Here is a 23,004-nt window from a genome sequence, read left to right as displayed (position 1 = left end):
CCCTGTGTGCCTCGGTCGTATGCAGTCCTGATTGTGGCGCTCACCTGCACGGCGCCAAACACGCATACGACCATCATTGGCACCAAGGCAGAAGCGACTCTCATCGCTGAAGACGACACGTCTCCATTCGTCCCTCCATTCACGCCTGTCGCGACACCACTGGAGGCGGGCTGCACGATGTTGGGGCGTGAGCGGAAGACGGCCTAACGGTGTGCGGGACCGTAGCCCAGCTTCATGGAGACGGTTGCGAATGGTCCTCGCCGATACCCCAGGAGCAACAGTGTCCCTAATTTGCTGGGAAGTGGCGGTGCGGTCCCCTACGGCACTGCGTAGTATCCTACGGTCTTGGCGTGCATCCGTGCGTCGCTGCGGTCCGGTCCCAGGTCGACGGGCACGTGCACCTTCCGCCGACCACCGGCGACAACATCGATGTACTGTGGAGACCTCACGCCCCACGTGTTGAGCAATTCGGCGGTACGTCCACCCGGCCTCCCGCATGCCCACTATACGCCCTCGCTCAAAGTCCGTCAACTGCACATACGGTTCACGTCCACGCTGTCGCGGCATGCTACCAGTGTTAAAGACTGCGATGGAGCTCCGTATGCCACGGCAAACTGGCTGACACTGACGGCGGCGGTGCACAAATGCTGCGCAGCTAGCGCCATTCGACGGCCAACACCGCGGTTCCTGGTGTGTCCGCTGTGCCGTGCGTGTGATCATTGCTTGTACAGCCCTCTCGCAGTGTCCGGAGCAAGTATGTTGGGTCTGACACACCGGTGTCAATGTGTTCTTTTTTCCATTTCCTGGAGTGTATGTCAGTGTGCTCGCACATGTGTGCATCACCAGTGTGCTGCTGCCGCTGTTTCAGGCGCAGAATGGCGGCGTGGTGATGCTCAGCTTCTACAACGACTTCCTCACCTGCTCTCCTGCCGCTCGCATGGAGGACGTGATGCGTGAGTACCCATCAATATTTTCCTGTTATTTGGTGGTGGTGGTGGTAAGTTCCTACGGAAGCAAACTGCTGAGGTCATTGTTCCCTAGGCTTACACACTACTCAATCTAACTTGCAGTAACTTACGCTAAGGATAGCACACACACTCACGCCGGAAGGAGGACTCGAACCGCCGACGGGGACAGCCGCGCGAACCGTGGCAAGGCGCCTCAAACCACGTGGCTAACCCGCGCGGCATTCTGTTATTGCTTACTCAAAAATTTTCTACTGCAACAAAGTGGTGCGATCCAAGATGTATCCCAAAAACAGTGAGATTTAATAGTACGTCGTTAACAACAGCGAACTGACTGTATGGTTCCTTCAAAATTATTGTAACAACAACTGAAGCTTTCTGCGCGCTGGTTGAACCTCTAAGGTATACGCTATCCTCACGGAAATGAATGTTCAATCCTGTCACCTCTTCATAATGGTTGATAACACGGTAAGCATTGAATTTAATGTGTTAACTTAAGTGAACCTTTTGACGTATGAATATCCAAATGGCTCTGAGCACTATGGGACTTAACAGCTGAGGGCATCAGTCCCCTAGAACTTAGAACTACTTAAACCTAAATAACCTAAGGACATCACACACATCCATGCCCGAGGCAGGATTCGAACCTGAGACCTAGCGGTCACGCGGTTCCAGACTGAAGCGCTTAGCACCGCTCAGCCACACCGGGTAGCACAGGGTGATCCAAATATGATGGATAGATTTCAGTCGTTTATTACGGACAAACTGTAAACGATATAAACACGTTGCGCGTATCATTGGGCAGAGGAAAGTTGAAGGTCTTATGCTCGCATAGACAGTAGACCATACAGTCAACATGAGCACCATGCACTGTTCGAGAAACATCGGAACTGTAGTTTACTTCATTCTTCACACGAATCAACAGGTATCTGTTCATTGAAACGACAGATTTAACAGTTCGATTTCTCGGCTCTCGAATAAGTTATGTCATAGGTGGGGCGAAGACTCATTCTGTTATGTACTACCACAGAAAAAACTAGTAAATTTGAGGTCTGGTTAATACGGAAACCAAAAGTAATCAAGAAGATCTATGTCTGCCTCTTCCAGTCCGAAGTTGTGGGATGGTGTTGCGAAGATGCCCCTGCGCCTCAATGTGAAAGTGAGGTGGAGCGCCTTCGTGCATAGAAATGAAATCATCTGAATCTTCGTGAAGTGAGGAAGCAATCAATTTTCCTGCTCGTCCAGGTGTAACACCCCTGCCACAGTTTCGTCCCAAAAAAAAAAAAAAAGGTAGTATCCCATGTTCCTACTTTGTTGTGGTTTTTATTCACCAAATAGATGAAACGACTCAAATGCAAAATTCGTACCTTCTGTTGTGGTCATCGAGGCATAATTCCTGCAGATACTGCGACTTGTAAGGCTTCATATGCAGGCGTTGGCGTTGTTTCAGAACAGGTCACACCGTAGTTAGAGATCTAATGAACTTTCGAGGTATCAGTATGAACTCATCTCGCACACGGTCGACATTTTCATCAGACGTGCGTGCCTACCAGTACTCTTCCCTCTGCGTGTGCAACCAACTTCCAAGAATGTTTTATGTCACAAATGTGCTGTGCACAAGGCTGCTTCTTGGTGAATCGACGGTCGAATGCAAGTTGCGCTAGAAGAATGGATTTGAGACGCCCTGCTAAACCCGCAGGACAGGACAGGTAGTTTATATTGTGGAAAGGGGCCAAACTAAGCGGCTGTTAGTTACACTCGAACATACAACATTATTTATTTGAGCAAACATTACAAGGGCCAAGAAAATTAAAAAAAAACACAGCATTAATTTACCGGCTGACGAGCCCTTCAATCTCATGCCTTAAGGGCAAGACCACTTTAATTTGAAATCGGTTGAAAGCCAATAACTTAAGACTCAAATCAAAATCAGAAATTTACAAGGCAGAAGGCCTTATCTAAAACTAGTTCTTTCAATTAGGTTGAAGGCCCGAACAATCTCACACCTTAAGAGCAAAACAACTTTAATTTAACAACCGGCTGAATGCACATCATTTAAGACTCAAACCAAAATAAAATTTTAAAACGCTAAGGCCTTATCTTAAAACAGTTCCTTAAATTAGGCTGAAGGCCCGAACAATCTTACGCCTTAAGGGCAAAACAACCTTAATTTAACAGTCGGCTGAAGGTCAATCACTTAAGACTCAAACCAAAATAAATTTTTAAAAGGCCAATGCCTTTCCTTATAACAGTTCTTTAAATTACGCTGAAGGCCCAAACAATCTTACGCCATAAGGCAAAACAATATTTAAAAATCGACTAGACGCCATACAAATACAAACAACAAGAACAAATAAGAAAAGGCAGCAGACCCAAAAGCGCTCAGAAGTTTCCGAGGGTCGGCCTGGAATTCAAACACTAACGCTCGCTTAGGTGAGACATACAGTCGGCCCAACAATTCTCGATCCGACGACAACCCAACCGACAGATAGTCAACGGACCCACGGACAAGACAACTTCCGCTCCACCTGACCAGCAAACAACAGGGAGTTCAATGGAACAACGTAGAAGGTATTGGCGCTCACAACCAATTATACATTAAACTGTCAAACTACACACCGTGCTGGACAGCGACAACACGATGAGGAGAATACACTGCCTGAATTTACGTCAACGGTCAGAGCAGCTAACCGGAACGTTAACGCCCACAAGGTAGAAGATTCCCCTGGTGTACTTCAGTTCAAAATAACCAAGTACAGTTAAACTTAACGGGGGGTGGCTGAAATTTGCCAACTTGAAAACACACGTTGTTGCTCGCGGGAATGTCCCAACAGCCGACAACGAAATCCAAACGACACAATGTGAACAGTCGTGACTAGCTGGTTGATTAAGTCAAAACTCAACTTTCGTGTCGAGGATCGGTGAGCCATGGACCTCGTAGCAATGGGAACAGCACCACACACTCCGACCGCGCGTGGACGCCGCCAGCGGCCTCGGCCAAACTACGCGCCGCGGAGATTTCCTCGCTGCTTCACGCCAACCGACCAACTGATCGCACACAGCACAGCCGAAACTATAAGCGCCAGGCCGAAGATAGTACAAGGTGCGAATATCGATACACACCGCTGCTGTCACTCGCGTAGAGAGAGGATAACAGCTTAATCGCGATAACCGCGGGAGACTAAACACAGAATAGCAATCAAGGTTTAATCCAACACATAACATGTGCCAGCCGTCACGGCTCAGGATTAACTTCACCTAAATTCCAATGCACAAAATGATTTCTCTCGTGGTGCCGTAGCCATGTTGTTACAAACAAACAACGAGGCTGTATCAAAACTCTGAAACTCCCTCCATCCACGGAAATGCGCAATGTGCTTGTATCGTTTTACGAATTGAAACCTATTCAGGTATATGACAAGCTTGTAACAAGAAAACAACAGTTGTAATAATGGTGGACAGAATTTGTAATTCAGGAGACGATCGTCTCGTCGCAGAATCACTGTAGCTTTTAGGAGTGATTTAATTACTTAAAAGCAGGAAGGAGTGACGGATGAATAATAACATAGCAGTGTGCCACGTTACGAAAATTGCAACATTTGATACTGAAGACTGCCACACATATCCGCAGTCGTTCTTTACACTGCTCGAAACATTTCTAGATGTCGTTTCCCGTTAGGATACGCAGAGGCACCGCTGTTTCAGACTACAAACTGAGCGGAAGGTAATGTTCGTAGCAAACTGTTTGTCCATTGATAATGAGTTGATCGATTTTAATGAAACTTGTCTCAGGAAAATTGACAGTTGAAGGTGGTAAAATAGTCATTAGGACAAACAGACCCTTAGTAACTAGATCAGTGTTATTTTCCCCTTTTTTTCGCTATACTCATTCTTCAAATCGTGCCTTCGAATGCACTGTGACACCATGCCGATCATGAAAGTTTAAGTCTGGCGTTTGCTGAAGCAAAGTCCTGTTCTCTCTCTCTCTCTTTCTCTCTCTCTCTCTGTGTGTGTGTGTGTGTGTGTGTGTTTGTTGTAGTTTGTACTCCAGTAAAGTACGTAGTAATGATGATTCTTTCTGCAACTATCGGTCATCATCCTGACAACAACCCACTGCCTCAGTTCAACCCTGTTCCTGTTGATGTCATCGACCAAAGGACTCTATAATTCTTTTGGATAAGTGGTGATGACTGGGAACAGGAGAAAATCATTTTTGAGAAAGAGGAACTTATTAACGACTAATACAAATGTAAGCACTGTTAAGTCTTTTCTAAGGGTATTTGTCTGGCATATAGCCTTGTATGGAAATGAAAATATCACGGTAATCAGTTCAGACGTGATGAATATAGTTTCATTTGTGGTGCTGTAGATGAATACTGAATGTTTTTCACTGACAGAGGCCAAACGCGAAGTGTGCTATTCTGACGACTTGATGGAATGCTGTCCCCACAGCACAGATGGCACTGACTTTTAGAAGATTTTGTTCCTGCCATGTCCGGATGTGTTTCATAACACGGCAACTAACTTACCAGAATCAATAGCGGAAAATATTTGTTCAGTGTTTTTTTTATAGTAGTCGTGTTGCACATTTCGTTCAAAGGGTAAACTGGAGCACTGGTCTGTCATATAACTCTTTGTTTTGAATGATTTATAGTCGATGGAAATAATCTGTAATTGATGAAGTCATGTAATGGTACTGTACTTTCATTGTCAATGTGTCAGCTAATGGCTTTGATTCCCTTGGAAATGCTCCATATTCAAGACATTAAGAAACTGCAATCACAAGATGAAGATATTGAAAACGTACATAAGATGGTATCGAGTAATGTAGGCTCTAAGATTGAATCAGTTAACAGAAAGGAATATCAGAATAAAAAATGCCTTAACCTTTACACGAAGAACCATATATGAGAAATCATTGAGGACAATGTGTGCCACTTATGTTAAAGGTCGACTACAAGCAAGCGCGAGAACGAAGTTTTCAGATGTATTTCGAACGTTTTATAAAGAAACTTAACTGTCTTATGTGTAGATTTGTTATTTTGAAACATGGGAATAACATTTCAAGTCAGAAACAGCATTCATAGCAGCTAATAGAAATAGCCAACCATAAAATAAGAAAACGAAGTTGATTACATCTCCAGAAAAGAACTTTTTTATTGCATGTTAAAATATTATTCGTTTTAATTAGGACGAAATTTGATAAAACGATAATTGACGTTAATGGCACTTGTTTCTGTGTTAACTGAGTGAAAGAAAGTTTAAGGCGGAAGTCTGAGCTGAAAAGGGGAAAAAATCAGCTTTCATCATGACCATATAACTTCCGTCCAAGTTTCTTTGCGGTGCTAAGCTCAGCGGCTAGAGCTACAAAATTGTATGAAAAAGTTATGTTTCTCACCAAATCAAACCCACTCCACTTTCCATCAGTTCCCACATGTAGCAAATGAAATTAAACTCGTTAAATGACATGGAGTTAATCCCATTAATGTACATCTAATGACATCAAATGATAAAAGCGAAAATGGCTTACATATGCTCAGTGTGCAATGTAATTAACATTTTGTGACATGTAAAAATACTCTGTGCAACAAAATCGAAGGTCATTTTGTTCAAAACCCTGTAGTTGTCTTCCACTGCAACGCATAAGTTTGAAATTTGACTCAAAGGTGCCTACAACCTTCGTCTGCTGCGGTGGAAAAGCGTGGGTACACGATACGTCACACTTAGGCTAGCATAGGGTTCAAACATAAAGTGTTGATACACGAAAAAAACAGACCAGATTTAGAAGTTCATGTATGGTATAAGGCAGATTAATGATATCACACGGAAGACATAGTCTACGAGATGACTGTACAAACAGGTAGGTGCAATAAGAATGTCTTCGAAAGAAAATTGTGAAAGACATTGCGAAGGGTAGCCCACAGGGCTCTCTTTGTGGTCCATAGTTCTGGGATATTGGCATAGAGCCATTACTGAACCACCTTCAGTCTATAACAAACATTAGAAGCTTCATCGGCTATGAAGACAATTTGCTAAATATAGTATCTCCTAACACAAGGGTTAAGTTAGAAGAAAACAGTAGGTTAGTTCTTGAAAGGTCAAACAACTGGTGTGTTGAAAACAAACTAACGATAGCAGCGCACAAGACAGTCTACATTTTACTAATAGGCACTTTATCAAGAATGAGAAACCCAAAAATCAGAATAAACGACGAACTTGTGAAAAGAAAATACATATATAGATACTTTGAAATTAACACCGACGAAACGCAAAACTTCCATTCACATGTACATACCGTCTGCCAGAGAGGCATTACAATCCCAAATAAAATAGCAACAATTCAAAAAATGGCTCTGAGCACTATGGGACTCAACTGCTAAGGTCATTAGTCCCCTAGAACTTAGAACTAGTTAAACCTAACTAACCTAAGGACATCACAAACATCCATGCCCGAGGCAGGACTCGAACCTGCGACCGTAGCGGTCTTGCGGTTCCAGACTGCAGCGCCTTTAACCGCACGGCCACTTCGGCCGGCTAGCAACAATTGACCAAACAAATTTTCGGTAGCCACTGAGTGCTATAAGGACGTATCACTATGCCATCTTACTCGCTATTGTGTTCGGGTTCGTAAAGCTAGAAAGGTGAGGACAGAACAGGCTCTTCGACGAGCAGAGAGTACACCTGCGCTTGGCAGGCGCGTATAGATCAACACCGACTGAGGCGCTGCTGATGATATCAGGCTACCGGTCTCTAGACCTAGCGGTAAGAAACAGAGGTGCACAACAATTTTGACTCAAAAAGCACTATTACGATAAGCCTCTGGGCACAGGATCAGTATCAAATAAGCAAATAAAGGCATACATTGATGTAGAATGGCAAGAAATCTGGGAAAAGGGCAGAAACAGAGAGGAGAACCTACCATTTCCTTCCTAACATAAAAGAAAGAGAAACAATCACATACTTCCCCTCCCCCCCCCCCAACCCCAAGTAGCATAATGCTTAGTTACTATTAACACATTTGAAATTACGTTAATTAAAATATAAGGTGCTTTATTCATGCCAATGCATGTGCAACATTCGGTTTGTTTCCTTTATGCAGTTAACAGACTAAAAGAAAATAGCAAGTAAATAAATATATAAGTATCACACTGGAACCGCAGTTCTGTAAACGCTATCGTGGAAATTTCACACGACGACAAGTTTGTCACATGCCTTCTTACACCCATTTCACCTCTTCTTTTGGCGCCTCTTTAAAGGAGACGAGAACCACGACGCTCAGCGCAGAAATAACGCGATTCCCTCTTGGGTTCCACCGTGTAAACTAAAGCAAAAGTTACGCTCGCACCCACCACCGCTCAGAATCGACGCTAAAAAGTCTCATGAAGTGACATAAAGGGGGGCGATGAAACCTTTCCTTCCCTTGGGATTTGATTCGCACACACACTGACGCCCTTAGGTTGATTCAACCCTTCTGTAAGGACAGTATGTACCGATAACACCACTGAATGTATTCGCACCCCTTTGGAGTGTAGGGCGACCGTAATTTTTGTTTCATTGCAAGGACACATTCAAAACCACTTGACGAAATCTGAATATGATCTGAAGCAGCATTTTTTTTTCCAGCGTTCCTGTCTGGCAGCTCTCCGTGACGTGTTGTGACATTGACAGTGACACACGCTTGACTAATTCCTATAAGGCCCTCCGCCCCTCTCCCCACGTTGGCAACATCTTCTGTGACGCTTGCCCACCTTTGCTGAGAAGTTTAAATACGTATCTGCGCGGAGGTAATCCGTGATGGATTCATAGGCGCCTGCTAGCAAGCAAACGCCTGGAACCTCTCAGAGCACAACGTCCACTATCTGAAAGATCTCAAGCGCTGCCTACCTGCAGGCAGCTAGGAAACCGGCACTGGTACATTTTTAAAGTGCCAAAAAAGGTAATTGGGCTGCTCCGAGGGCGTTGCCAATTGGTGGACTTTTAGAGGGACCCTTTACCATATTATTCACACACTTGACAATGTCATCCACTCTCATGGCCACTTCATAGGAACACTCGAGAAGGAGAGCTGAAAAAGCATAAAAATACTTCCTGCTTTCGATCACATTCAAATTTCGTCGAATTTCGTTTTCATTGGGCGCTAATGATTCCAGTCTGTACACTAAGGCAAAATTTGCGATCGCGATACAATCTAGAGGGGTGCGACATGGTCAGTTGGGCTGTAGGCTCACAATGCGCTTAGATGAGGTGTCAGCAGTGTCAGAGGTCGTCAAGAACTTCGTCCTGTTGCTCACTGCACAGCGAATTGTCGCTTTCGACTGTAAAATACACTCCTGGAAATTGAAATAAGAACACCGTGAATTCATTGTCCCAGGAAGGGGAAACTTTATTGACACATTCCTGGGGTCAGATACATCACATGATCACACTGACAGAACCACAGGCACATAGACACAGGCAACAGAGCATGCACAATTTCGGCACTAGTACAGTGTATATCCACCTTTCGCAGCAATGCAGGCTGCTATTCTCCCATGGAGACGATCGTAGAGATGCTGGATGTAGTCCTGTGGAACGGCTTGCCATGTCATTTCCACCTGGCGCCTCAGTTGGACCAGCGTTCGTGCTGGACGTGCAGACCGCGTGAGACGACGCTTCATCCAGTCCCAAACATGCTCAATGGGGGACAGATCCGGAGATCTTGCTGGCCAGGGTAGTTGACTTACACCTTCTAGAGCACGTTGGGTGGCACGGGATACATGCGGACGTGCATTGTCCTGTTGGAACAGCAAGTTCCCTTGCCGGTCTAGGAATGGTAGAACGATGGGTTCGATGACGGTTTGGATGTACCGTGCACTATTCAGTGTCCCCTCGACGATCACCAGTGGTGTACGGCCAGTGTAGGAGATCGCTCCCCGCACCATGATGCCGGGTGTTGGCCCTGTGTGCCTCGGTCGTATGCGGTCCTGATTGTGGCGCTCACCTGCACGGCGCCAAACACGCATACGACCATCATTGGCACCAAGGCAGAAGCGACTCTCATCGCTGAAGACGACACGTCTCCATTCGTCCCTCCATTCACGCCTGTCGCGACACCACTGGAGGCGGGCTGCACGGTGTTGGGGCGTGAGCGGAAGACGGCCTAACGGTGTGCGGGACCGTAGCCCAGCTTCATGGAGACGGTTGCGAATGGTCCTCGCCGATACCCCAGGAGCAACAGTGTCCCTAATTTGCTGGGAAGTGGCGGTGCGGTCCCCTACGGCACTGCGTAGTATCCTACGGTCTTGGCGTGCATCCGTGCGTCGCTGCGGTCCGGTCCCAGGTCGACGGGCACGTGCACCTTCCGCCGACCACTGGCGACAACATCGATGTACTGTGGAGACCTCACGCCCCACGTGTTGAGCAATTCGGCGGTACGTCCACCCGGCCTCCCGCATGCCCACTATACGCCCTCGCTCAAAGTCCGTCAACTGCACATACGGTTCACGTCCACGCTGTCGCGGCGTGCTACCAGTGTTAAAGACTGCGATGGAACTCCGTATGCCACGGCAAACTGGCTGACACTGACGGCGGCGGTGCACAAATGCTGCGCAGCTAGCGCCATTCGACGGCCAACACCGCGGTTCCTGGTGTGTCCGCTGTGCCGTGCGTGTGATCATTGCTTGTACAGCCCTCTCACAGTGTCCGGAGAAAGTATGGTGGGTCTGACACAACGGTGTCAATGTGTTCTTTTTTCCATTTCCAGGAGTGTATGTGGGAAACAACGTCCCAAGGAAAGGGGTGTCTTCTCGTGTCGATACTAAGCGGCGGAGAATCTGTAATGTTTCCTTTGTCCACCTATAAGTACACCGAATGATTTCAACGCTGGACTTCACGGTTTTAATCTCCGTGGCAGAGCTGTCAAAAGGAGGGGTGATAAGTGGGTGTGTAACGACAGTCCATTGGTATGAAATGTCCACGGTGGCGCCGAGAATATGTATGTAGATATTTGGTGCCAATTTGACATCATTAACCCACATAAACTCATGATATCTGGCCTTCTTTCCACACGAGTCGACACCTTGCTGTTCAAAACGTCCACGAGCCCTAGGTGTTTCGTACCATTCCAGAAGGATGGTTGTAGGCCACATTTGAGCCGAATTTCAAACATCTGCGCCGCAGTGGGAGATAATTAGGGGTTTCGAATAAGTGACCATTTGGTAATTAATTGAAACCCTCAGCTGCCGACAGGTGTTGTTGATATACCTCGATGGGGACAGCTGAAAATGTGTGCCACCGTCGGGACTCGAACCCGGGATCTCCTGCTTACGTTGCAGACGCTCTATCCATCTGAGCCACGGAGGACACAGATGAATAGGGCGACTGTAGGGACTTATCCCTTGCACGCTTCCTGTTAGACCCACATTCCCAACAGTCCACAATCTACATACCTAATGTTTATAATAGATATTTGCCCATCCACTTATTACTCGCACTTACTAGGGTGATGATTCCCTTAAGAGTTCGGGCAACCTGTGCGCATTCACACAGACGATGTTCAATGGTCAGGTAGCCATTTAACTATATATCAAGATAGTAGCTGTTCTCGAAAGAACAGATACCACTGATGACCGTGCCAATTCTCTAGAACTAATGATAATTAATTGAAACCCTCAGCTGTCGGCAGCTGAGAGTTCCAGTTAATTATCATTTATTCTAGAAAAGCTGCACGGGATCCAGTGGTATCTGTTATTTCGAAAACATCTACCATTTGGTTGTGTTACGGAGTGTATATGCCACATCAGGACTCTAACATGAGTCTACCACTTTTCGCGAGGACTTTCCTTAATAAACTTTGTTTCATACTTTTCCTTCTTCTTCCACCTATTTCGGTCAGTACTTGCGGTCACCAACGTCCCCTTGGAAAAAGTTGACCCTTTGATTATTCAATTTGCCTTTCTGCATCCAAAAGCAGGACCTCTTCTTCGAACGGAACTGAGGTGTTTTGCCTTTACATCGCTCCTGTCTGGAGCCTGTGTATCGGGAGAATGACTCATGAGTGCACAGTGACAGATGGTCTGAAGCGGATTCAGTCTAGTATGTAGTTTTAATTTTCGTCCACCTGAGTACAGTAACGAACAGAGACATTCAAGAAACAGGTCAAGAGAATGTTTTTGTGAATTTTCTTTTTTAGTAGTGTGTATGATGCGTGAATGTGGTCTAAAGTAAATATGTAGATCATTATTATACTGACAAACGCTGTACGAACTAGCGTGAGAAATTTTTAAGAGAGTGTAAATGCAAACGACTGGGAATTTTCTATCATAATACGTTCACAGTAAAGTCTATGGTAAAAGGAAAGCTAATTCGTTTGCAAATGAAAATAGTTAATAACGTAAAGTAAAAATAATATATCAGAATGTTAAATATCTATTTCGGAAAAAAGTAAGCTTCGAAAGTGTGTTATCTGTTAATTGGTTAGTCATGAAAAGCTCGGAATAACGCGGGAGAGTAATATTTTTCTATTGGCCTTAAAGAAAACTGACCAATCGGAACGGAGTATCCTTGGCGCGTCTTTTCTCTTGGAGATAGGGAATGCTTACGTAGTCTAAAGTAGTCGAAGCTCAGTCTTTCAATGGCACGGTCGTGTGTGGTATGAGATCCGAAGGAAGTTACAGTTTGCCGGTTTTAGTTGTGCTACAATCATCAAACGTGCTTTAAAGAGGAAGCATATTTATTCCGGTGTGTTCTTTTAGAAAGTACGGATTGTTTAAGTAATTTTGTGTGTGAGAAAAGACAATAATTCCGCGTGGCTTATTGAGCAGATCGTTGACCAAAAACTCGAGTGCATTTGACACTGATATACTTTATAGTATGACGAACATTTTTATTTAAGAACAATTCGTGTTTAGTTGCTGTTCAAATTTCGGGAAATACGTTACCATAAACTTGCTAACGTGAATGAAAGGGTTTATGCATGACTGTATTAGGGTTAGCACGGGCTTAGTAGTAAACGTGTAATTCACGACTTCAGAATGTACCGCAGTTTTGCCAGTATTTTCATCTTTCATTCAAAGTTAGGATCTTTTCCCGATTTTTAGAATAGTTACGTTGTATCCAGCCTGGTGCGAGTCGCAGTATTTTAGGTTTCTGCTCGGCTTTCCTACAGGCGATCTGCTGCGACGAATTCACAGGTACATGCTGGTTTAATCTCAACATGAACCGCGCCGCCGCAGAACGATCTAGCAAATTTTAGTCCTGAAGGGCAGAAACAATTCCAAGCCATCCTTGGTCGCCGCTAAAAATTTAAATAAGAAAAATGCCTCTTGGTGACAACTATCAAGGGAACACAAAGAAAGAAACAGATATTTCTCCTACAGTAACATAATCAGAAAATTAAAATGATCTGTCTTCAGCTGCCAGAGACTGTGGTCATGCACATGTGAGTTGCTTTTGTGTGTGTGTGTGTGTGTGTTGGCTATTTCTGACTGTCTTGTTGGCAAAAAGTTCATTTTGTGGTAGTCTTTTTTTTGTGCCTATCTGCGACTCAGCAACTCAGCTATGCGGTGAATAGCAACTATCCTTTTCATAATATTGTTACCTTCCAACCTGGAATTTCTATAGTTAGTATTTAGCACTAATATTGACCCTTCTATAAAACGGCAGTTATTCGAGGATATAACAATATTCCGTGTAATTTTTCTGTCGCTTTCTTAGCTGACTTCCTCATGTTTGACGTTGACCAATGGGGATCTGGCTTTCAGTTCCAAGTAGGAGGTTGCGTAGTTAATAATTCATAAAACATCGCCATGCGTTGGTCGCATAAGCTCCCGACTTCCAAGCCGCACTTCTGTACGAAGGGGTTACTGTTTAAAAGGATGGATTTAGAATACCGCCTCTGATTGGCAACAAAAAATAAGTAAATGTGAAGCATGCAGAAGACATGGTCGGATGCCAATGTAATTTCGTATAGATACGCGCTATCGGCGGTTATGTATATCATTACATTTGCATTTCTGTCTGACGGGTAGGACGGCCACTAGTGAGCAGTAATGTTTTTTCGTATTTAACGATGATACCAGTGAAGTGGAAAGAAGACAAGGATTTCTGGTCAATGAGTATAGGATAATATCAACAGCAGCAGAAAATGGTGTAACGGGGGTAGGATTCGTTATGAATAGGAAGGTAGGGCAGAGAGTGTGTTACTGTCAACAGTTCAGTGACGGGGTTGCTCTTATCAGAATCGGCAGCAAACCAACACCGATTAAGATAATTCAGGTATACATGCCGACGTCGCTAGCTGAAGATGAAGAGATAGAGAAAGTATATAAGGATATTGAAAGAGTAATACAGTATGTAAAGGGGGATGAAAATCTAATAGTCATGGGGGACTGGAATGCAGTTGTAGGGGAAAGAGTAGAAAAAAATGTTACAGGAGAATATGGGCTTGGGACAAGTAATGAGAGAGGAGAAAGACTAATTGAGTGTTGTAACAAGTTTCAACTAGTAGTAGCGAATTCTCGATTCTAGAATCACAAGAGGAGGAGATATACTTGGAAAAGGCCGGGAGATAAGGGAAGATTTCAGTTAGATTACATCATGGTCAGACAAAGATTCCGAAATTAGATAATGAACTGTAAGGCGTACCCAGGAGCAGATATAGACTCAGATCACAATATCGTAATGATAAAGAGTAGGCTGAAGTTTAAGACATTAGTAGGAAGAGTCAATACGCAAAGAAGTGGGATACGGAAGTACTAAGGTATGATGAGATACGGTTAAAGTTCTCTAAGACTATAGATACAGCAATAAGGAATAGCTCAGTCGGCAGTACAGTTGAAGAGGAACGGACATCTCTAAAAAGGGCCATCACAGAAGTTGGAAGGAAAACATAGGTACAAAGAAGGTAATTGCGAAGAAACTATGGGTAACAGAAGAAAAACTTTAATTGATCGATGAAAGGAGGAAGTACAGAAATTTTCCGGGGAAATCAGGAATACAGAAATAAAATTCATTGAGGAATGAAATAAATAGGAAGTGCAGGGAAGCTAAGACGAAATAGCTGCAGGAAAAATGTGAAGACATTGAAAAAGAAATGATTGTCTGAATGGCATACTCAGCATACAGGAAAGTCAAAACAACCTTCGGTGATATTAAAAGTAAGGGTGATAACATTACGAGTGCAGAGGGGATTCTACTGTTAAATGCAGAGGAGAGAGCTGATAAGTGGAAAGAATACATTGAAAGCCTCGATGAGGGGAAAGATTTGTCTGATGTGATAGAACAAGAAACAGGAGTCGCTTTAGAAGAGATAGGTCGTTCAGTAATAGAATCAGAATTTAAAAGAGCTTTCCAGGAATTAAGATCAAATTATGCAGGAGGGATAGATAGCATTCAATCAGAATTTCTAAAACGATTGGGTGATGTGGACACAAAACAACTATTCACGTAGGTGTGTAGAATATATGAGTCTTGCGACATACTATCTGACTTTCGGAAAGGCATCGTCGACACAATTCCCAAGACGGCAAGAGCTGACAAGTGCGAAAATTATCACACATCAGCTTAAGAGCTCATGTTTCCAAGTTTCTTACAAGCATAATATACAGAATAATGAAAAAGAAAATTGAGGATGCACTAGATGACGCTCAGTTCCTCTTTAGGACAGGCAAAGGCACGAGAGAGGCAATTCTGACGTTGCGGTTAATAATGGGAGTAAGACTAAAGAAAAATCAAGACACGTTCATAGACTTTGTCGACCTGGGAAAAGCGTTCGACAATGTAAAATCGTGCAAGATGTTCGAAATTCTGTGAAAAGTAGGGGTAAACTGAACAGAGAGACCGGTCTTATATAATGCGCACAACAGCCAAGAAGGAGTAATAAGAGTGAACGACCAAGAACAAAGTGGTCTTATTAAAAAGAGTGTAAGACAAGGATGTAGCTTTTCCCCCTAGTGTTCAATCTGTACATCGATGAAGCGATGATGGAAATAAAAGAAAGGTTCAGGAGTGGAATAAAAATTCAGGGTGAAAGAATATCAATAATACGATTCGCTGTCTTGAGAGAAAGTGAAGAAGAATTACATGATTAGCTGTACGAATTGAACGGTCTAATAAGTACAGAGTATGGATTGAGAGTACATCGAAGAAAGACGAAGGTAATGAGAAGTAGTAGAAATGAGAACAGCGAGAAACCTTACATCAGGATTGATGGTCACGAAGTAGATGAAGTTAAGGAATTCTGCTACCTGGGCAGTAAAATAACCAACGACGGACGGACCAAGGAGGACATCAAAAGCAGACTAGCAATGGAAAAAATGGGCATTCCTGGCCAAGAGAAGTCTACTAATATCAAATATCGGGCTTAATTTGAGGAAGAAATATCTGAGAATGTATGTCTAGAGTACAGCATTGTACTGTGGTGGAACATGGACTGTGGTAAAACGGGAACAGAAGAGAATCAAAGCATTTGAGATGTGGTGCTGAAAAAAAAAATGGTTCAAATGGCTCTGAGCACTATGGGACTTAACTTCTGAGGTCATCAGTCCCCTAGAACTTAGAACTACTTAAACCTAACTAACCTAAGGACATCGCACACATCCATGCCCGAGGCAGGATACGAACCTGCGACCGTAGCGGTCGCATGGCTCCAAACTGTAGCGCCTAGAACCGCTCGGCCACCCGGCCGGCCTGTTTTGCTGCAGACGAATTTCGAAAATTAGGTGGACTGGTGAGGTAAGAAATGAGGAGGGTCTGCGCAGAACTGGAGAGGAAAGCAATATGTGGAAAACAAGGAGAAGGGACAGGATGATATGACATCTGTTAAGACATGAGCGAATGATTTCCATTTTACCAGAGGGAGCTGTAGAGGACAAAAACTGCAGAGGAAGACTGTGACTGGAATACATCCAGCAAATAATTGAGGGCGTAGGATACAAGTGCTACTCTGAGATGAAGAGTTTAGCACAGGAGAGGAATTCGTGGCGGGCCGCATCAAACCAGTCTGAAAACTCAGAAGACTGATGAAAAAAAAAAAACGGGCCTGGTAGGGTATAAAAGAGACGTGAACAACGGCGGAAGTTGAGCGATTACTGTGAAGGACGCGGAGATGCCGCGTACTTGCAAAGTGTCCTCATCGTGAGCTCTCCATTAGGTCGGCTTGTCGATTAGTTCAGTATGCATATTTGCAAGGCCTTCTAATTGGACAGTGGCCCGATGCTGGACTCCATGTTAACATCAGGCAGACATATTGGTCTTCAAGGTTTCAGTTGAGCACATCTGACCACCACAAGGGGAGATCGCCGTATTTTGCTCCAGACTCATCGTAACTCCTTCACATCGGCAGTTGCTGTACATGACCAATTAGAGCCATTCAACACCGTTTGTCGTACCTAACTATTGACTAGAGACTAGCAGTAGCCAGACTAATGAATTATGGTCCCATGCAAAGGCTGCCGTTAACATCACAATATAAATGACTGTGTTTGAATTGGTGTCATCACTGGGAAGCATGGACTGCTGATGAATGGCGACACATTTTTTTGAGCGATAAATCATGATTGTACACTATCCCGCGTGACCATCGCTAGTGAGTATGGAGGCAGCCTGGGAAGAGACCCCCTTCTTACAATGTTTTGGAGAAGCGCAGCAGTTTTACTCGTGGCATTAAGCTGTGGGGTGCCATTGGGTGTGACTTCAGGTCACGGCTGGGCGTCATTGAGGGAACTCTTGATGTCACAACGGTGGGTCACGTAGATATGGCTTTCTTTCATGCGATTGTATCGTGGTGCCATTTTTCAACAGGTTAACGCTCGTTTACACGTAGTACTAGTTTTTGTAGTCTGTGTGATGTTGAGGTGCTCCTGTGGCAAGATCCGCAAGTCTGCATTTGGCAGAACATGTCTGGGACCAGCTCAGACATCAGCTGTGTCCAAGTGCAAGCATCGAGGGTATCAAGGACTAGTTACAACTCTTGTGGGCTATCTTGCCTTAGGAGAGCATACAAAGGCGTTATGACACCCTTCCCAACAGAATCAATGTATGCACCCAGACCCGAGGAGGTGCTACGTCACCTAGTAAATGGGCTCATAGTGCCTGTCTATTTGTAAATGTGACTCGATTTTTTTATCACTGACACAAAATCGAAAACCGTCTTAACCCATTAAATGTCATTTCGTTTCCTCTTCCTCTTCTCGGTGCTTCAAATTTTTTGTCAAGTAGTGTATTTCCTGTCCATATGAACCCACAATCATGTATGATCGAAATTTGTGGTAATCTTGTATATACTGCTTTAAGGGACAGTCAGTTGAAAACAAGAGAGATGGAAAAAAAGTAAAGAACATGCTTACTACACCAAAAGCAATCGCCATAACTGTTAATGGATTTATCGCACTGTGAGAGAAGATCGTAATTTCCGTGTGGAAAGACTTTGGCGGTTGTCAGCAAAACCACGATTGCACCCAGGCGTGCACTTCTTTATCGAAACCAAATCGACCGCCATTAATGTCTTTCTTCAAGGGCTCCAAGCCTCTTGAAATCACTAGGGAAGAGATCTGAAATGTATGGAGCGTGTGTAAGGGCTTCGAATCGAAACTTCCGCAGCGTATAAACAAACAAATCAACACGTGCGCCCACCCACATGTTGTGAACATCTTTCCAAGTACGCCGTAGACGTTCCACTGAGAAAAAATGTATGAGTAATGTGAATTGACATAAAAGTGGTTACAACGACAGGCAACCATTTTTCTTCTGCGTTAAACAACGAAATTTTTCCATATCACTGTCTTAGTGCGAGCCACAATGCGCAGGATTATGACCTTATCGCTGACAGGGCAAATCAGAGCAATTCTGCGATCGGTTATTAGGGAAGAATAAAGAAGGGCACCTCGAAACCACCAACAGCTTCTGCAATGAATATTTCTTTACAGTCACTCAGTTCCGTCAAGATACCATATTCAAATGACGGGTACCTTCATATCAGGCTAAAGGAAGTTTCGTTGGTGTGCACTGCATTATTGTATCAGTCGACAAAATCTATCTCGGTACAGGACGTTGTAGAAACTGTAGGACCCCAGAAGAACTACTGAAACATAGCTTATTAAGATACTCTGAACTTTCTCGGAGTAAAGAATGTGGTTTACCTTAATCAAGCGGTCAAATTTCATAGACTAGTCGACAAAGTATTGTAAGTCTTTGGTGTTGAGTTCTTGACGCAGTGAATAAGGTTCCCTTGCTCTGGTAATCAACTTTTTCTGTGTCGAAACGGAATACCTTCCTTTTAACATTGCTTTGGTTGGTACTAATTTTGTCTGTTACCGCATTCCAGCTAGAAGGAAGTAATGTACTTTTCCAATATATGCATTATTTTTCTTCTAAATGACAGAAACTTTACAAAATGTTCGTATAATGACACATAATAAGCCAAATTATTACTATAATGGCACGTATAATTCATTCGTTTGGAATTATTACATTACCTCTGTTTCCGTTCAGTACTGTAACTAACTTCTGTTCACATAAAATATTCTTTGGAAACTTCTTGCAGTACTTATATAATACGATTATTGCATTTCTTATGTATGATGTTATAGAGACGTTCCTCTCATTTTGAAGTGAGTAAATGCTAGTTTCGAAACGATGGTATTGAACTGAGGTAAAGATTTTACTCGTCGTAAACTTCACGTGGTGTAGCTGTGGCACGAATATGCTTTACAGAACTCGACAACCGAGAAGCCACCTGAACTTTCAAGATCACTGAATGCTGACAAGAGATGTTCTGAAAAAAACATGATACCCATCATTAGCGTACGTAGAAATTCCAGCTGTAGTAAAACGAAGCCTCGGAAATTCAGTTTCCATTGGCAGCCAACAGTTGCTCAACACCAACCTTCATCCTAAATGGTATCACGCCTCTGACCCATAGGATACCATTTGATGGTTTGAAAGGTTTTTTATGTTTGTGATATGCACAGCATTCTCTCAACAGAGTAGCACAGGTTTCTGGAGAACTTCGCATTAGGTCTTGCTGCAATATTTGGGGTGTCATTTGAATGAGTTCGGCAGGTTTATATTGTGACCTTATTTTTCGCAGAGAAAAGTGGAGTCTCTTTGTTTACTATGCAACTGTACTGTTACAAGACTTGCTGCTAATGGGAATACCTTACAAAAGGAGAATTGTTATCCTGTGAAGCTGAAGACTATTGAGGTATGCCCAGAATAAGAAAATGTGTCACTGATGAAAGTTATTTGGGTATCTAGTTTAACAGTGAAAACCGGGCAAATGACATGAGTTGGATAGTAATTATCACATGAAGAGCTACTTACAGGGTGAAAATTATTGAACTCTATAAAAATAATACGTAAATTAGTTGCAAACTATAGCGTCCACACACTTTATTCAACATTTAAAAGTCACGACCGATATTTGGATTTACATCACGACATGTTCTAGTTGGTTGGTTGGTTTTTGGGGGAGGAGACCAGACAGCGAGGTCATCGGTCTCATCGGATTAGGGGCGGATGGGGAAGGAAGTCGGCCGTGCCCTTTGAAAGGAACCATCCCGGCATTTGCCTGGAGCGATTTAGGGAAATCACGGAAAACCTAAATCAGGATGGCCGGACGCGGAATTGAACCGTCGTCCTCCCGAATGCGAGTCCAGTGTGCTAAGCACTGCGCCACCTCGCTCGGTCATGTTCTAGTGCTTGCCATCATTGGCTATGATGTGGCATAGGCGAATAGCGAAATTCTGCACGAACCCCTGAAGTGTAGGAACATCGTCGCTGTCTATGACCTCCTGAATTGCTGTTTTCAGCTCATCAATGGTTTTGGGGTTATTGCTGTACACCTTGTCTGCAATATAGCCCTACAAAAAGGAGTTGCTTGTGTTCAGATACGGAGAATGTGGGAGCCAATCGAGGCCCATGCCAGTGGCCTCTGGGTACTACAGAGAAAGAATTCGGTCCCCAAAGGGCCCTCCTCGAAATCAAACACTCTCCTGCTTCGATGAGGTCGAGCTCCGTCTTGCATACACCACAGATTGTCGAAATCAGGGTCACTTTAGATAACAGGGACGAAATCATCTTCCAAAACCTTCACGTACCGTTCGGTAGTCACCGTGGCATCAGGTAATATCGCATCGATTATTCCGTGACTGGACATTGCTCACCACACAGTCACTCGTTGAGAGTGAAGAGACCTCTCGAACGCGAAATGCAGGTCCGCAGCCCCCAAATGCTCCAATGTTGCTCATTGACGAACCATCCAAATGGAAGTGGGCTTCGTCGCTAAACCAAACCATACATTCGCGTACTAGTTCCCATCATGCGCCGCGGCCAACCGCAAACCGTTCAGAAGTTTTGACGATTTCATTTCATATAGTTCAATAAATGTCACTCTTTACTTTAACATAGATAACATAGTATCTCGTCTTTTTATGTACATCAAATATGTAAAGACGGTTGATACTAGGACAGTACCCTCTTAAATGAAACGATCATGCATTGAAATCGTGATCTCTAAAAAACAGGTCAGGCGGAAAATGTTCACATATCCAAGATATTGCAGGACTGTTCACTCAAGCAAATACAAAAAATTTTCTTTTGGCATATCTTTTTGTTTGTGGCGAATGAGACAGTTACGAGAGTGGAGTTACAACAGCAACTTCAGAGCTGCATGGCAGGCAAACAAGTTTATTTAAAAACCGAGTACGAGTAGCACAGCCTGTCACTCCAGGAATGAATGAGAAAATTTGCACTCTCCGTTTATGACATAGGCTACGCACTTCGCACGTCTCACAGCTAGCGCCTCGCCAGTGAGACATGATGGTAGTCTTCAGACTACGCACACTGCCTAGCGGCATTGGCAATGCCGTCGAAGGTAGGAGAGTGAATCTCGTCTGTCCAGCCCAGTGTTGCACAATCTACCACAGAGAGCAAGAAATGGTGGGACTCCATGCATCACTCAACTGATATCCGGTTTCTGTAGACAATGTAATGCTGTCAGAGACTGTCTCAGACTGAAAGATTGGTTGAAACGAAAGGATAATGATTTGAAATGAGGTTATAGGAAGAATACAAAAAGTAAAGCATAGGTAATGGAATGTAGTTTTAATCAATTCGTGTAATACTGAGGGAATTAGTGTAGGTAACACGACACGGAGAGTACCAGATGAGTTTTGCTAGCTGCTAAGTAACATAACTGACGATGATCAAAGAACACGGAATATCAAGTTCCGACTGTTAATTGCAAGAACAGTTTTTCTACGGACAGAGTGATGGAGCTGCCCCTACAGCTGGGTTTTGTGTAGCCCACAACGCCTTCAAACATCAGACACGGAATTTTCAAATTCTCTCACTCACTACATGCAAACTATTGCACCTACAGAAAAAATGAACCGGTCTTTTTGTAGGAAATTAAATGGAATTATATTTTGTGCTTGGATGCGTTTTCACTAAAGACCGTAGTTTTGGAATCATTCAAGAAAAACGTACGAATGTGGCCTTCAAAAATGGTTTTCTTGAATAACTCGTAAACCGTGGCTTCAAGCGAAAACGCATCCCAGTACAAAATTTAACTTCCTTAAATTTCTCACTAAAATGTGCCATTCATTTTCTCTGTAGGACGAGAACTTTACATGTAGTGAGCGAGAGAATATGAAAATCTTGTGCATGATATTTGAAGGCATTGCGGATTGCATAAAAGCCAGCTATAGGGGCAGCTGAATAGGATGATGTCTTTGTGTGTTGAGCCTTGTATGGAAGTGAAACATCGATGACAGGAAAGCATAAAATAGGGTGTTTAGAAATGAAGTCCTATAGAAAATTGCAGAGAATTAATAGGAGAGATTGGAGTACTAATCAAGAGGTGCTGGATCGAAATGGGGAGGAAATAAATTTATGGCGCAATTTCACTCAAGAAAGAGGTCGACTACTAAGATATATCATGAGCCATCATACAATCTTCGATTTTGCAATAGAGTAAAGTGGGATAAAAATGATAGATGGCGCATAAGGCTTTACTACATTAAGCAGTTTAAACTCGATATCCATTGGAATATAGTTTGCA

The 23,004-nt window shown here is 43.7% G+C and overlaps 1 protein-coding gene across 1 annotated transcript in view; it reads left to right on the top strand.

Moving 5' to 3' along the window:
* LOC126195052 (dipeptidase 1-like) overlaps positions 1 to 23,004 on the top strand; it is a 699,024-nt gene that overhangs the window by 474,338 nt on the left and 201,682 nt on the right. Inside the window, exon 10 of the mRNA XM_049933499.1 lies at positions 869 to 953. Within this exon, the coding sequence (XP_049789456.1) occupies positions 869 to 953 (85 nt within the window). The remainder of the gene's footprint in view (positions 1 to 868; positions 954 to 23,004) is intronic.

The sequence above is a fragment of the Schistocerca nitens genome, chromosome 7, assembly GCF_023898315.1.
Source record: "Schistocerca nitens isolate TAMUIC-IGC-003100 chromosome 7, iqSchNite1.1, whole genome shotgun sequence".
Taxonomy (NCBI): Eukaryota; Metazoa; Arthropoda; class Insecta; order Orthoptera; family Acrididae; genus Schistocerca; species Schistocerca nitens.
The sequence above is the reverse complement of the archived record's forward strand: the minus strand, read 5'-3'. Positions and strand labels throughout refer to the sequence as shown.